This window comes from Oryza glaberrima, chromosome 3, assembly GCF_000147395.1.
Source record: "Oryza glaberrima chromosome 3, OglaRS2, whole genome shotgun sequence".
In the NCBI taxonomy this organism is placed as follows: Eukaryota; Viridiplantae; Streptophyta; class Magnoliopsida; order Poales; family Poaceae; genus Oryza; species Oryza glaberrima.
The window spans coordinates 5,341,179-5,356,676 of NC_068328.1; the positions used below are offsets into that span (position 1 = coordinate 5,341,179).

At 43.5% G+C, this 15,498-nt stretch overlaps 2 protein-coding genes across 2 annotated transcripts; both read left to right on the plus strand.

Moving 5' to 3' along the window:
- Window positions 1-8,245: 8,245 nt before the first annotated feature.
- LOC127765665 (putative pentatricopeptide repeat-containing protein At1g02420) lies at window positions 8,246-10,628 on the plus strand. Its single transcript, XM_052290607.1, has 2 exons — window positions 8,246-9,941; window positions 10,035-10,628. Exon 1 carries the CDS (start codon window positions 8,263-8,265, stop codon window positions 9,862-9,864), a length of 1,602 nt encoding a protein of 533 aa, XP_052146567.1. The 5' UTR covers window positions 8,246-8,262; the 3' UTR covers window positions 9,865-9,941; window positions 10,035-10,628.
- Window positions 10,629-11,135: 507 nt separating this feature from the next.
- LOC127765670 (putative cyclin-F3-1) lies at window positions 11,136-14,498 on the plus strand. Its single transcript, XM_052290611.1, has 8 exons — window positions 11,136-11,801; window positions 12,392-12,627; window positions 13,224-13,299; window positions 13,382-13,458; window positions 13,604-13,634; window positions 13,730-13,882; window positions 13,959-14,093; window positions 14,191-14,498. Exons 1-8 carry the CDS (start codon window positions 11,391-11,393, stop codon window positions 14,269-14,271), a joined length of 1,200 nt encoding a protein of 399 aa, XP_052146571.1. The 5' UTR covers window positions 11,136-11,390; the 3' UTR covers window positions 14,272-14,498.
- Window positions 14,499-15,498: the final 1,000 nt, after the last annotated feature.

Sequence of the window (15,498 nt, forward strand, 5' to 3'; positions counted from 1 at the left end):
TTAAATAGTTATAAAAAAATTGACAACATATATTAATACGAAATATATCACTCTCCAAACATGTAAGACCAAATTCAACTTCTACAAGTTACAACAAAAATAAAAAATTAAACTGAAAATAGTTATCGCACATTCGCAGCTATATTTGTTATTTTATTACAACTTGTAGAAGTTGAATCTAAGCTTGCATATTTGTAGACTGATATATTTCATATTAATCTATGTTGCTAATTTGTTCATATTTTTTATGACTATTTAGGTGGCATGCACGAAACAAGGGTATCCCATTTCCTAGTAGTCTGTCCAGATTCGTGGTAATAAAAAATATCACATCTAGTTCTTGGTTATTATATTTTGGGACGGATAAAGTAATATTTATAACACCAAATTAGTTTTATTAAATTTAAAATTGAATATATTTTGATATATGTTTGTGTTTATATTTGAAATGTAAAATATTTTTCTATAAACCTGATAAAACTTTAAAAAAATTGACTAAGAAAAAAGTTAAATGACTTATAATATGATGCAAAGGGAGTACTTTTTTAACCGCAACTAATAACATTTAACATATTAGAACTAAGGGACGAGCCATAAAAAAATTAGGGATAAAACATGGGATCTGATGGTTATCTACGCAAACTACACTCGCGAGCTTGGTGCACGTGGTGAGAGGAGAGGATGAAAGGAGCACGACTTCGCTTTTAAGCTAGTAGAGAAACATCCAAAATCTAGTAAAAAAAAAAGAAAACACTAGCCAAGTTTTTGATAGAAAGATATGTTTTTCAAAATCAAGAAATTAAAAATATAGCATTTGCAAATATTTAAATGTAACTAGGCAAAGTATTTATATTGTATTAAAATATGGTACCAGGTGCTTTTTAAAGATTTTATTTTTAGATGCATACACCGTCCGTTTCATAAAAAATGAACCAGTGCTAGAGCAAGTATGACTGCATGAGTAATCGAGTACTACTGTCTATATTTAAATTCTGTCGTCAGATTGTACTTGGTATACGGAAGCATTCTAATTAAACAATACTAGCCCTTTTGTGTTGACATTGGACTATAAATTGGGCTATTATCCCATTGGATAATATCTTGGGTACACTTCCTATATCTTTGAAAGTTCTTGAGAGCTCAGACTCGTTCAGAAAAATCTGATCCGTTAATGCTTGTTTGCATCGGTTGTTTTTCATTACCTTTTTTTTTCTCACTTTTTCTGTTCTATTTTCGCGGTGATGCATCGGTTGTTGACAACGTCAAAAGCAGCAAATTTATGATCGCTTGATCAGCGGGAGGACGATCCCTCTCGCGTAGCATTTTCGCCCATGATCTAACGAATTTTGGCGGCTCTATTAATTGCTAGTCGAGGTAGATGATTCTACGAAGATAGTGATGGATTCGTATAATCGTATTACTTGATAGTAGTAAAAATTTTAGATACCCATGTACTGATGTACATATTGGATGGTAGCAAATAGTGCTTTAGCGCCGTATCGTTTTCACCGTGGATAATTTGGGGGCAAAGGTAGATCGTTAAACCCTTTATTCTAGTTAATTATCAGGACAAGGACTCGATGAGCAAATTGTCTTTGGGAGTTCGCTTTTCCTTGCCAAGAACAAAAGTGAGTGTAGAATAGATCGAATTTCAGAGTGTAGAATAGATCGGTCGAGAACGCAAGACCTCTCCTTTTTCCGCACCTTTTTCTCTCGCTTTAATCGTGCGTTCCACCGGGCATCAACAGACAGCACCACTCGGCTGACGAATCCACGTCGCTGACTCACTGTGTGTCTACGTTCATCAGCTGTCCATATTTTTTAATAATGTGAAAGGGCTTATTTAGAAATAATAATCTCTCTGTTTCAAGTTATATGACGTTTTGACTTTGGTCAAAATCAAGCTGTTTTAAGTTTAACCAAGTTTATAGAAAAAATTAGTAACATTTTCAACTCAAGAAAAATTTATTATAAAAATATATTCAGTTATTGATTTGATAAAACTAATTTAGTATTACAAATATTACTATATTTGTATATAAACTTAGTTAAACTTGAAACAGTTTGCCTAAAACGGAGGGAGTAGTTAACTAGCATAGTAGTCCGCGATATTGCGCGGCTAGCATTGTTATATTTTTTCCTCATACAATAGCTTAAATATTTTCATACGTTATTATTAAAATATATTAAAAATAGCAACACAATTTTGAATTTTGTATTGTATCGATAGTTATTAATTATTTTCGAATTTTGAATTTTACTCATTTCTATATTGTATGTATCGTATCTCTATAAGTTTTCTAGACTCTTCTCTCAATTTTGCTTGCTTTCTAAATTTAAATTTTAGTTATTTATAAATTGTATTTCTATATGTACTATAAATTATACTTTTAATTCCGACTTTCAATTAGTTCTAAATTTAGAGTTAACTTAAAAATTAATTTTGAATATTTAAATTTTGATTTTTCTTTGAATTAATAGTCCATTCCATGGGACTCTTGGATTTCGGACGGTGCACAGTTGCAAACTATAAGTGCCATGCGAGTGAACACGAGCAGTGGCGCAACTACCGGGGGTGCCGGAGGGGGCCAGCACCCTCCCCCCGTGGCTGCTAGTAGTATATTACAGGGTTAGATAATTAGACATCATCCACTGTTAGGCCATTAGCACGTTAGATTATAGTCAGACTCTTAGTACTTAGTCTTATGATTTTCATCTTTTCAAAGTAAAATAGAAAATGCTTATTTATGAGACTATTTGGTAGTTTACATTGAAAAAATTTAGCAACAAGGACTAGTTCCAAGCTTCCAATGATATTATTAAAGATCTGAATTCAAGTTTTTTAGGCAAAACATATGGTGCCTTGTTATATTGAACATTTGAACCTCTTTTTTTTAAAACATAACATATGATAGTTTTATAATCTAGCTTAAAAAAAGCTATATTTATATACACATTGGTTATTGTCAGTAGTGACTATTTAGCTTATTTACTATCTATATTGGTTAATCGGTTTTATGACTTTCTCCCCACGCCCTCCTAACCTTAAATCTTAGCTTCGCCACTGAACGCGAGAGTACCGACCTTGTGTGTCTCGCATAACGTGTGACGCCTCCTGGCCGTGTCGAAGCCTCTTCAGCCGAGACGTACGGCTCGTCTGTTGCAGATCCCGTGCAAAAACTGAACACGGCGGCGTCGCCCGTCGCATCGGCCATGGTCCCTGGACAGCGACGACGGCGTCGCGCGTGGCGCGTCCCGTCGCCACGACGCCCGCTCGTGCGAGGGAGAGTGGAAGCCGCGCGCGCCGTGGTTGTGGGCTCCTCGCCCGTAACGCGAGAGCGCTAGCGAGCGTGGGCATCACAGTACACTGGTGGAGAAAAGATCTGTAGTCCCGATTGGTAATCCTTTTTAGTTCCGGTTTTCTAACCGGGACTACGAATCCGGGACTAAAGATCATAATATTTAGTCCCGGTTCAAATAATCGGGACTAAAAATATGGTCCCGGTTGTTGTTATCAACCAGGACTAAAAAGTTTTGTTTTTTTTTTCTTTTCCTTTCATCCGGTTGGCCTTTTTCCTTTTGTATTGTTCTTTAGCTTTCGCTCGTGGATCGAATGAATAAAATCAACAACAAAGTCTAAATCATAGATCGAATGAATAAAATCAATAAAATAAAACATCCATATTCTTTACACTTGTTCAGATCTATAACATCTTTAGAACAATAAGCATTCATCACAGAGAACAGAGAGAGCATTCATCACAGAGAATAGAGAAAGAAAAAAGAAAGTTCACATCTACAACATCTCCAGCATTTATCAGATAGCACAGAGAAAAGAAAAAAAAAGTTCTCCGCCTGCCGCCGCCGCCTGACCGGCGCCGGCCGCCGCCCTCCCGACGCAGCCGGCTGCCGCCCTCTCGACCGGCGCCGGCCGCCGCCACCTCGACCGGCGCCAGCCGCCCCCATCTCGCCGCCCCGCGCCCGACGCAGCCGGCCGCCGCCCCTCTCGACCGGCGCCGGCCGCCGCCTCCCGCCCGACGCAGCCGGCCGCCGCCGCCCTCGATGCAGCCCGCCGCCGCCTCCATCTCGTCGCCTCGCGTCGGGCCGCCGCGGAGGCCTCCATCCCGTCGCCCCGTCCGGGGCCGCCGCGGCCGGCCTCCATCCCGCCGCCCCGCTGGAGGGGAAGGGAGGGGAGGAGAGGGGAGGAGGAGATGGGGTGAGAGAAGAAGGAAGAGAAGGACGGGAGGAAAGGAGGAGAGAAGAAGATAAGATGGAGAGGATGGCTGGATGGGAGAGGAGAGGATAAGGATGGAATTAATAGGAGACTTTCATGCGCGCGCATGGATAGAGGCTTTGTTTTACCGGTTGTTTAACAACCGGGACTAAAAATTCTAACTTCCGGGACTAAAGATCAAATATGCCCACTGTAGCCACCAACCAGGACTAAAGATGATTTTTAGTGGAACCGAGACTATTGTGGATTTTGGTCGGCCGACCAAAGATGGTTTCTCCACCAGTGGTAGCAAAGCCACAACACTGCAATGCCACTTGTACGTCCGGTTCCAATTTCTGTGTTTAGTTCACGTTAAAATTGAAAGTTTGGTTGAAATTAGAATGATGTGACAGAAAAGTTGAAAGTTTATATGTGTGAAAAGTTTTTATATGATGAAAAAGTTAAAAGTTTGGAACTCGACCTTAATAGCCGGTTGATTCTCGCATGTACTAGTACACAGTACACCAGTACTACTGTACCACTAGCACTACTGATCGCGCTAATTTTTCGCTTAAACAAACGGGAATCAGAGGAGCGCGACAGGCGACAGCCGCCGGGGACAATCAGGGTAGTACTCCGTATCTCTCATCCGGTAATTCTTCTCACTGCGTGAGACGAACGTCGCGATCAGATCACGGCAAATTGCGCTGGTTTATATCACCAGAAGATGAAGATGGTACTCCAATCCTGCAACTGCCAGGTGCCAAATTGAAGGTGCGCGTCACGGTTGGTAGTAGCGTGCTGCCGTTCCGCACTTCATCACAGGGCTTCGGTTAGATCCTCCGTATTTGGAATTTTCAGATGATCTCCCGGCCTGTGCATCGCTGATTCGCTGTTAGCGTGATAAGATCGCGACTAAGCCGGCCGGAGTAGACTTTTTCTGGAGTACTAGCGAGCTTGGCCTTTTAATTTCTTCAGTTCGGTGGACTGTATTATGACGTGGTGGATACGTGGCGATACCAGTCTCCTGTGGGGCCCAGCTGGCAGCCTCCGTAGCGGAATGGGAAGGACGCGCCACGCCGGCGAGGCAGCGTCCTCGCCGCTGGCCTTGGCCTGTCTAGTGGCCGTTATCTGATCCGATCTCCTAAGTAAAAAAAAAAAAAGCTAACCCACTATTCCCTTTATAAAAAAATGCGCTGACTTAGAAGGAAATATGATCCTATCCTAATACAACGAATCTAGATATGATGGGTCACATTTTTTGTTAGGTTGTTTTTTTTTTTTGACGGATAGAGTGCTTTTAGTAGATGGCGCTGTTAAACTGTCCAAACGAATGCTGCTTTGTTGTTGCACGGGCTCGTGATTCGTGAATGCCAAATCACTTGAAGACGGCTGGTCATGTGTAGACCGATCGTACACCCATGTGAGGTAGTAGTGAGTATGACCACACGGTCCACGGGAATACGGGATCGTGATGCGGCTGATCTGGAGTTGCTGGACTATGTAATACAGATATCTGGAATTTCAGCGTGCGCTACTGTACATGTGTTCGCTGTCTGGCTCTGGGCACGCAGGTTTAGGACGATTGGCGGATTGGGAGATACCAATCATGTATAGGCTAGTACCATCGCTGTGTAATTAGTTGTGATTACTCGTTGTTAAGGACTGGAGTTCATGCTGATATATATGAGAGTTACCCATATTCTCGGGATGGGAATAATTTATTTTGTGGGATATGACTAGCAGAAATAGCTAAGCAAAAGATACTCTCCTTGCGGGCACGGCAGTTCCAGCTGACAGAGTTCAATTGGGAAGTGTTAATGTGGTCACCCTGGGTCACCATCAATTGTAATTATAACTAATCACCTATGCAGATTAACACTGACGTACAATTGCTTATCTATTGTATTAGAAAAAAAAACAGTGTCATGATTAACATTTGATTAAACTAGCTATACTCCTCCGTTCTAAAATATAAGCATTCTTAATTAGCAATAAAACTGAACAAGTGTTTATTTTAACCATTGCTAGTTATGCAACTAGACCATCACAATTATAAATACTTATATTTGGGAATTGAGCTAGTATATCTGTACCCCGGTCAAAAAACCAATCCCACCTATGAATCTGAACACATATCTAGAAATTCGTTTTTTTAGGATGGAGTAGTATGTGCCTTTCAATGTCTGGTTGAGCGGGTGATGTGATGTCTAATTGAACTGGGTGATACATGCCTATCTAAGCACTAGACTTTAAGGGCCACTTTCAATTGGAGAAAAAATAGAAGAAAAACAAAAAAATTAAAATCCTACACTATTCATGCTCTTGTTTAGTAGGAACGAGGAAAGGAAAAACACATGAAATTGAACTTTCATGTTCCTAGGAATCTAAAGGAAAAACGTGGAAAATTTAACATCCACTCTAAGCTCATGTTTTTCTATCTCGCGTAGGTTCGATGTAAATCTATTAGCTCATGGCCATTTTTCTATTCAATTAGTGTATGTTAGATGTGTATAAGTAAATAACCAACCCAATTTATTCTAATAATTGAAATCCATTCCTTTTTTTTTCCTAATCAAATACTCATTCCTAAATAATTCTTGTGTTTTTTAATTCTTTGTATTGCATATATATTCCTATCCTATTTCTTTGTTTTTTCTGTTACCATGTTTTTTCGTTCATGCGATTTAATAGGGACTTGAGAGTATCACAAACACAGTAAGTGGGCTAGTGGCTTCCGTTTCAACCGCGATAGGGGAGTCGGCCTGAAAGTCCATACCGCATGATGGATACCTGCAGCTGCTAATGTGGACACTGCAACCAAATTGGAACACGTTGTTGTATCGAAGCTTTTTCTCTAGAGAACATCATCTGTTTATCTGCACTAGTACGATCCTATTCCCTTCTACTACATGCTCACTAATGTCAGTAACCACACACACCAACGGAATTGGCTGCTCAGTTTGGAATCACTCGACAGACAGGACACACAGACATCGGAATCCGGACGCTATCCTTCTCGTCTTCTCGTTAATTTTTCCGGCAGCAACGGAAGACTGTTCGTGTGGGAGCTTTCCCCCTTGGCTGCTGCTAGCGTCCACAAAATGAGTTCAGCTCCATGCGCGACGCCCATGCTGCGCGCGCAGCCGCGAATCCGCGATGCATCTGCACGACGCACCGGCGGCCGAAGCCCTGGACCCGTTGACGAGACGCACGCACCCGCAGCCGCGCGATGCATCTGCAGGTAGGGGTGCAAGTGGGTCACCCGCGAACTCACTTATAGATTGAAATAAACGAGTTCCCAGGTTAGTTTTAGCCTATAAGCGTTTTATCGGTAGCCACTTGCACCCTTATCTGCAGGACGCCCAGCTCCCTTTTGCCGCCGCTGTGTCCTTAACCTTTAATCCCCTGTCGCCACCGGTCAGCTCTGTTGACCGGGTGAGAAAGAGTAAAGAGTGTGTGTGTGTATATATATATATATATATATATATATATATATATATATATATATATATATATATATAGAGAGAGAGAGAGAGAGAGAGGATATTTTTAATCTTTTTCAATAACTAGGATGACACGTGGACGTCACGCTAACAAATAATACTCTCGGTACTACCTCCATCCTAAAGTATAGCAGCCTAAAATTGGATAGGATGCATCCTAGTCCAATGAATATGGATAAGTGGTTGTCCAGATTTGTTGTACTAAAATATGTACCATCTAGTACTAAATAGTTATATTTTGGGACGGAAGGAGTATTGCGCAACAAAACTAGATTGCACTCATATTAAGGGACTCAAAGTGGACTTATTCCACGCTGTGGCCGCAGCGAGACTGGAAAGAGGCCGTGCAAAATCTGGACCAGAAAAGCCCGCAGATGTCATGGGCCATATGCGATCCTGCAATGGGCCATCGCCCGGTCGAGCCGGCCCGCTCCAGCCGCAGCGCGTTTCCCCTTTGGCCAACGCCGTTCGCGGCGGCGCCAACGACGCCCAAAACCCTTTGCAGTTTGCAGCCGGCGAAGCGCCGCCGCCATCGGAAAAAAAATGCCGCCCAAGCCAGAGCGGCGGCTGTTCCAGTACGTGAGCAAGCCGCGCAGGCCGGCGCGGGAGCCTGCGCCGGCGCCCGAGGTCTTCGGCGGCGGCGGCGGCGGCGAAGAGGTGGTCGCGTCCGACGCGGATGCCGACGCCGTGTACCGGATGGTCACGGCGGCGCCCACGCCGTCGGCGATGGAGTCCGCGCTGTCCGCGTCGGGCGTCGCGATCTCCGCGCCGCTCCTCGACCTCGTGCTGCGGAGGTTCCGGTTCGCGCACGGGGACCCGCTCCGCGCGCTGTCGCTCCTCTCCCTCGCGCTCGACCGCCACGGCGTCGCCCCGTCCCCCTTCGCGCTCGACACCGCGCTCTACGTTCTCGGCCGGGCGCGCCGGTTCGCGCACATGTGGGACCTGCTGCGATCCTCCCGCCGCCTCGTCCCGGACGCCGTCACGCCGCGCACCGCCATGGTCGTCCTCGGCCGCGTCGCCAAGGTCTGCTCCGTCCGCGAGACCGTCGACTCCTTCCGCCGCCTCTCGCGGATGTTGAGGGGCCGCGGGGACGACCAGGAGGGCCAACTCTTCAACGCGCTGCTCCGCACGCTGTGCCAGGAGAAGAGCATGTCCGACGCGCGCAACGTCTACCACGCGCTCAAGTACGAGTTCAAGGTGAACCGCCAGACATTCAACATCCTGCTCTCCGGGTGGAAGTCAGCCGAGGACGCGGAGGCGTTCGTCGCCGAGATGCGGGAGCTTGGCGTGGAGCCAGACCTGGTGACTTACAACAGTTTGATTGATTGTCACTGCAAGAACCGGGGCGTGGAGAATGCCTACAAGCTGCTCGACGAAATGCGGGAGAAGGACATTTCTCCCGATGTGATCACTTACACGAGCTTGATCGGCGGGCTGGGGTTGATTGGCCAGCCAGACAAGGCAAAGCACTTGCTGAAGGAGATGCATGAGCTTGGATGCTACCCCGATGTACCTGCATACAACACGGCGATACGGAACTTTGTGATAGCAAAGAGGCTTGGTGATGCGTTTGCATTGATGGAAGAAATGGCCTCGAAGGGACTCATGCCAAATGCCACAACCTATAACCTTTTCTTCCGTTGCTATTATTGGGCATACGACATTGGCAGTGCTTGGCAGTTGTATGAGCGGATGCGTTCTGAAGGATGCTTCCCGAACACCCAGTCTTGCATGTTTATTGTGAGGTTATGTCATAGGCATGGGAGGGTTGCACAAGCACTAGAGCTGTGGAGTGATATGGTCAATAATGGGTTTGGGTCATTCACCTTGGTGTCTGATGTGTTGTTTGATCTGTTATGTGATGAAGGGAAGCTGGATGAGGCTGAGAGGTGCTTCCATCAAATGATTGAGTTAGGGCAGAAGCCGAGCAATGTTGCATTTAGAAGGATAAAGATACTCATGCAGCTTGCCAACCGTGAAGAATCTATTGCTAGATTAACTGCTCAAATGGCACAGTTTGGACGGTTGGCGCCTGAGGATTGCCGAAGAGTTGATCATACCTTGCAGAGCACACATCAAAGTAGTGATAGAACTGACACTGACACTATAGTGAAACACAGCAACACATTTGAATCACGACGATGATAAATTGGGGAAGATAACTTGGTTGGACAGGGAAATAACTGAAAAAGAGAGTTCTGTACTTCGATATGTTGTTCAAGGTATACCTTCATGGTTTCTATTGATTATTGTTCACTGTATTTGTTGGCCACTTTGATTTCATAAGTTCTTATGACTAATGACTTTTATAACAGGTATGAAGTTCTGCATGTGATCTATAGATGGCCAACCATATTATTTTCAATATCAATAGAATATGTTTCTGCAAGTTCTACTGTGGAAGACCATTCTAGCATTGCCTTCTGTGCTGAGAGAAATGCTATTCCAGCATCATTGTTATCTGCAAGCTGAATGCCTGGATGTAAAATCACAACTACTGCTGTGTAGAGACACTTCAACATTTTTGTAACCTGTGGTGTTTGTGTGAATGACCATAGAGAAGTCATGCCTGACTCTTCCCCAGCTGGTTTATCCTCTGAGTCTCTGATAGAGAATATATATTGAAGCATGATTGCGAGATTCATCTTAGGCAAGAGGGACGAAATACAAACTGTAATAGAAGTTTCGCATGACAAGTACAAAGACACATACTATAGGAGTACAATCTGAAGTACATTCATGTGTTTGAGCTGCCAATGTCAATGTGGTATCCCTGCTTCCTCAAAAACGCACAGTGCGCGCCCAGGACAACAGTTTGACGGCTCCAACACTGCGTTATTTAGGTGGTCTTGCCATAAATCATGTTATCTCTTTACTTTACTAAGGTCTCCTTTGACATAGCCTCGGATCTAAGATTATTTTAAGCTGTATATTGCTAACTCATATCTAAATATGTGATTTGATTATGTTGATAACATTTGAATAAATTATTTTGTTTCTATTTTGTATGAAATTTAAATTTTAAACCACTATAATTTAACATACAAACGTTAAATTTATCGTAAATATGAGATCTGAAACTGTGCCAAACATAGCGTAAGCACTAAGCAAGCTTGAGAATACATGTATTGAACCGAATCACGCAATTTTTTTTCTAATTTGTATATGCCCCAAAGTTCGGCCTTATTCGTTCATTACTCGAGTAGGGCTGTGTTTAGATCCAAACTTTGGATCAAACTTCCAACTTTTTCCATCGCATCAACCTGTCATACACACACAACTTTTCAGTCTCATCGTACCAATTTCAACTCAAACTTCTAACTTTGACGTACTCCATATTGGATATTTGGATTTATGCCGTTTTTGGCTTTGCCAACAAATTCCCGCCTATGGACGGCCATTCAAATGGCCAAACCTCGTCAGGACCCTCCTAAACCCAAACCAAGCCAAAGCGCAACACCGAGAGACGAAGGCGAGCGCTGCGCTGCGCGGCAGCGTGAGCCGCAGGCGTCGCCGATGGAGAGCAAGGCAATCAACGCGACGCACGCGCCGCCGCCGCCGCCGCCTATTAATAGGGCGGCATCGAAGGCGGCAACGCCAAGCGAGGTTGAATTCCCCACCGACTCCAAAGCGAATAGCAGAATAACCGTCTCCACCCCACGCCGCCGCGGATGACGAAGCCGAGGACGAGGTCGGTGGCCAGGATGGAGGCCGCGGCGGCGGCTGCGGCGGAGGAGGAGGCGGGGAATCCCGACGGCGTGGAGGGCGCGGCCGTCGCCGCCGTTGCGCCCGAAGCCGCCGCCGAAGGTCCGAGTGAGCCGAACGCAGGTGAAGCTTCGAGGGAGCCGGACGCGGGTCAAGCTTCGAGGGAGCCGGGCGCCGCTGGACCTTCGAGGGAGCCGGACGTTGCTGGACCATCGAGGGAGCCGGACGCCGCTGGACCTTCAAGGGAGCCGGGCGCCGCTGGAGGTTCGAGGGAGCCGGGTGCGGCCGGAGGTTCGAGGCAGCCGGTCCCCGACGCGGCGCAGTTGGCGGTGGTGCCGTACGTTGAGGACATCGACCGGTACCTCCGGTCTCTCGAGGTGAGGGTTTCCCGATCACCTCCCTCTCCGAGTCGCAGATTGCGTGTGGAAGCTTGAATTGATTCAGGAGGCAAATCTAGCTAGTGCTATGAACCTAGTGGTACGATCGAATCGAATTGGATCGTGAATGTGTGGGTGGAAACTGATATAATTGGGGGAATTTTTTTGGGGGCAGGATCACGCGTGGATTCTGGAATTTAGGCGACTGGGATGATTTGTGGATTCTCTGAAATTGGTTAGTTGGCGTGAATTCTCCAGTGTCTTCGTCATGGTTATTGGATCCTGTCCCGCTTTAGTCGTTGATGATGATGGCTATGGTCCTGTGGAAATGGCGAAATGTTTGGATATGATTCAGCTCAGTGAGTTTTCCACCCAGAGGACTAGTTTTTATCAACTTTCACTATCATGAATTTAGTCTGATAAACTAGATGATTATCTGAAGCTAGTTCCCTTTTTAGGTTTGCTTACCGACTTGCCGTCTTGATTATCTGAAGCTACTCACTTTACCCATGAGGCCATGAGTAGTATGCAATTATATCTTGAAATGTGGCTTTTGTTGTTCCTTTGTCTCAAATTTGTGGGGTTTTTAGGCTGAGCAAACAAGGAGGCCGATGATTAACTATGTTCAGGAGATACAAGGAGGCATCATCAGTATGGATGTGAGGGGGATCCTAGTGGACTGGATGGCAGACGTGGCTTATGTGTTCAATCTTCAGGAAGAGACACTTCACCATGCGGTTTCATATGTTGACCGCTTCCTTTCAAAAATTGCCTTTCCTGGGGACAAGCTGAAACTGCTTGGTACCACTGCACTGTTTGTTGCTTCGTAAGGGACTAACCTGTTGTGTGCTTTATATATTGTTTACTTATCGAAACCTAACCATCTAAACTACTTTCGGCTCATTTTACACCCCCAAACTATTGAAAATAGTTCACTTGACTCCCTAACGGTATTTCTCACTTTTGTTTCTCTGCATATAAATCGTATCCTGCACTGAAATTTGATAGGATTGATAGATGCATTACAATTTAATTATCGTCATATTTTATAAATTGTTTTTGTCACTGCTTACATAGTTGGAACTTGGAAGCATATAAGAATGATTGTAAGTTTGAAACATCCAGAATTTATAGTTCCAGCAAACAGTAATGGTTTTTTTAAAAAAAATATGTTGGAACTTTGATTATGGTGTCATCTACGTCTCTAAAAAAAACAGCTTAAAATACGATTTGTGTAAAGAGAAAAAAAAGAAATGCTTTAACCAGTAAATTGAAGCATTTTAATAGTTTAGAGGTAAAATGAGCCAAAAAATACTTTAGTGGGTCAAGCAATCCAATGAAATAGCTCAAGGGAGTAAAATGATTTTTTTTATTCTTATCTTTGAACATGTCTCCCTGACTAGAATGATTTGAGTGTTGCAGGAAGTATGAAGAAATTCACCCTCCTCATGTAAGGAACTTCAGTGCCGTTACTGTTAACACTTACACCACGCAGCAGGTAGCGTAAATGCTGCTGAAAACTTTCTATTTCTTAGAACTGTGAGTGGTAGAGATGCATCTGTAGTTTGCATACACTGCAGGTGTCTAAGATGGAGTTGGACATACTGAGATTTCTGAACTTTGATGTGGGGAGTCCCACTGTAATAACTTTTCTACGGTATGTGCCTTATTTTAAACCTTCCTAATTAGGAATTTAGGATAGGATCGCAGATGATTTTCTTCAACAGTACCATGGCTACTCATTTCTGATTTACTGAAATTCCAAGCCTACTGTCTAATACATGTCTGACTATCTGCTGTAGGAAATTCTTAACTTCTTGTTGTGGAGGCAATGTAAGCACACTTTTGGAGCCTGCATTTGTTTCTCTCTCCCTCTGCCTCTCTCTGTCTCTCTCTCTCTCTAATCTGTTCCCCCTATCAAACTGCAGAATTCAAGTAACAGAAAACTGGAGCTGATGTGTAACTATCTTGCGGAATTGAGCTTGTTAGACGATTACTACATAAGGTTTCTTCCATCGATTGTTGCTGCTGCCTGCCTGTTTGTTGGCAAGTTCACACTCAACCCGAACACTCGTCCTTGGGTAAGAAGACATCATCTTCTGCTGAACCTACATGCCGATTTATGTTCATCTAACATTAGCGCCCATTATTCTCCAGAACTTGTCGGTTCAACGCAACACAGGCTACAAGGTCTCTGATATCGAAGATTGTATTCATGCCATACATGATTTGCAAGCGGGCAGAAAGTGGTCGAACCTCAAAGCCGTCAGAATCAAGTATAAGGACGACGAGGCAAGGGCTGCTTCTTCCATTTCCTTTTTGGTGGTTTTACATGCATTGATGCATATTCTAACTATGTTTTGTTCACGTTTGTTTGAGCATTGTACAGTTTGGGTCCGTGTCGACAATTACTCCACCAGAAAACATCAAGGTGTGTTTTCTCAAGGATCTCAAGTACGCGAACAGCTGAAGTACCCTTGCAGCATCTTTGCAAATCTGCAGGGCGGTGTGGAAAAATACATGGTTAGTAGAATATACATGTGCGTCTTTGATCTTCCGATGCTCTTTTTGGTAAATCGGCAGCATCTCCGCTTCAGTCGCATTGACGATATCTGAAATTGTATTTTCCTATCATGTGCACATGAATCGTTTCTGTACAGAGGTTTGGACTTTGGACAAAAGATTCATAGTAAAAAAATATATACTACACCATACCATATGTCAAGCTTGGTATAACACCGGAATGGCAGTATCATAGTTGCATCTTCATTTCAGATGAAGACATGGAGTTCCTCTGGGGTGAGCAATCACACCAGACTTCAACTCAAGCAGAATATGATGGAACTACCTATAGAAAACCCAACTTTTATATCTGCAAGCTGAACGCCTAAATTGCAAAATCACCACGTTTGCTGAGTTGTGTTTGAGCGATGATCAAAGAGAAGTCACTCTTGACTCTTCCCCAGCTAGTTTATCTAATGACGAAAAATATATATCCAAGCTTGACTGCCAGGTTCATCTTAAGCAAGAGCCAAGAGGGGTAGAATTTGTATTCATATTGACAGCAAAAATATGGATGTGCATTTTTTTTTTATGTAAATGATTAAAACCCAGCCTCTACATCTAAACCTAATATACGCAGCCAATTTGGATCTGCATATGGTTGAAATATTCTGTTTAAAAAAGTAAATTATCCATGTTATCCAAATTTAAATTCTAATTCAATAAGTAAACACACAAATTTGTAGGATATTTCACGAGTTGTATTATTCTTTTAGAAAAAAAAGCATGAATTTATATGCTTTTCTTAAAATAAATTATTCACCGAATACATATCTACTTTATTTAGGTGGTTTTGCCATAAGTCATGGGTATTATTAAGCCAAATTGGGGCTACGTTTATTGAACTGAAGGAAGCATTTTTTAAAATCTGTATTTGGTACTCCCTCCGTTTCACAATGTAAGTCATTCTAGCATTTCTCACATTCAAATTGATGTCAATGAATCTAGACATATATATAATGAATCTAGACATATATATCTATCTAGATTTATTAACATCAATATGAATATGAGAAATGCTAGAATGACTTACATTGTGAAACAGATGAAGTAGTACAAAGTTTGGTTTATGTTCGTGTACTGAATTACTGGAGTACCCCATATTTGATTAGGGATTAGCTATACATTTGTCATC

Coding starts and splice junctions, on each gene's coding strand:
- LOC127765665 (XM_052290607.1), top strand. CDS start 8,263: ATGCCGCCCAAGCCAGAGCGGCGGCTGTTCCAGTACGTGAGCAAGCCG.
- LOC127765670 (XM_052290611.1), top strand. CDS start 11,391: ATGACGAAGCCGAGGACGAGGTCGGTGGCCAGGATGGAGGCCGCGGCG. Junction 13,300..13,381: donor ACACTTACACCACGCAGCAG/GTAGCGTAAATG, acceptor CATACACTGCAG/GTGTCTAAGATGGAGTTGGA. Junction 13,883..13,958: donor ACCCGAACACTCGTCCTTGG/GTAAGAAGACAT, acceptor ATTATTCTCCAG/AACTTGTCGGTTCAACGCAA.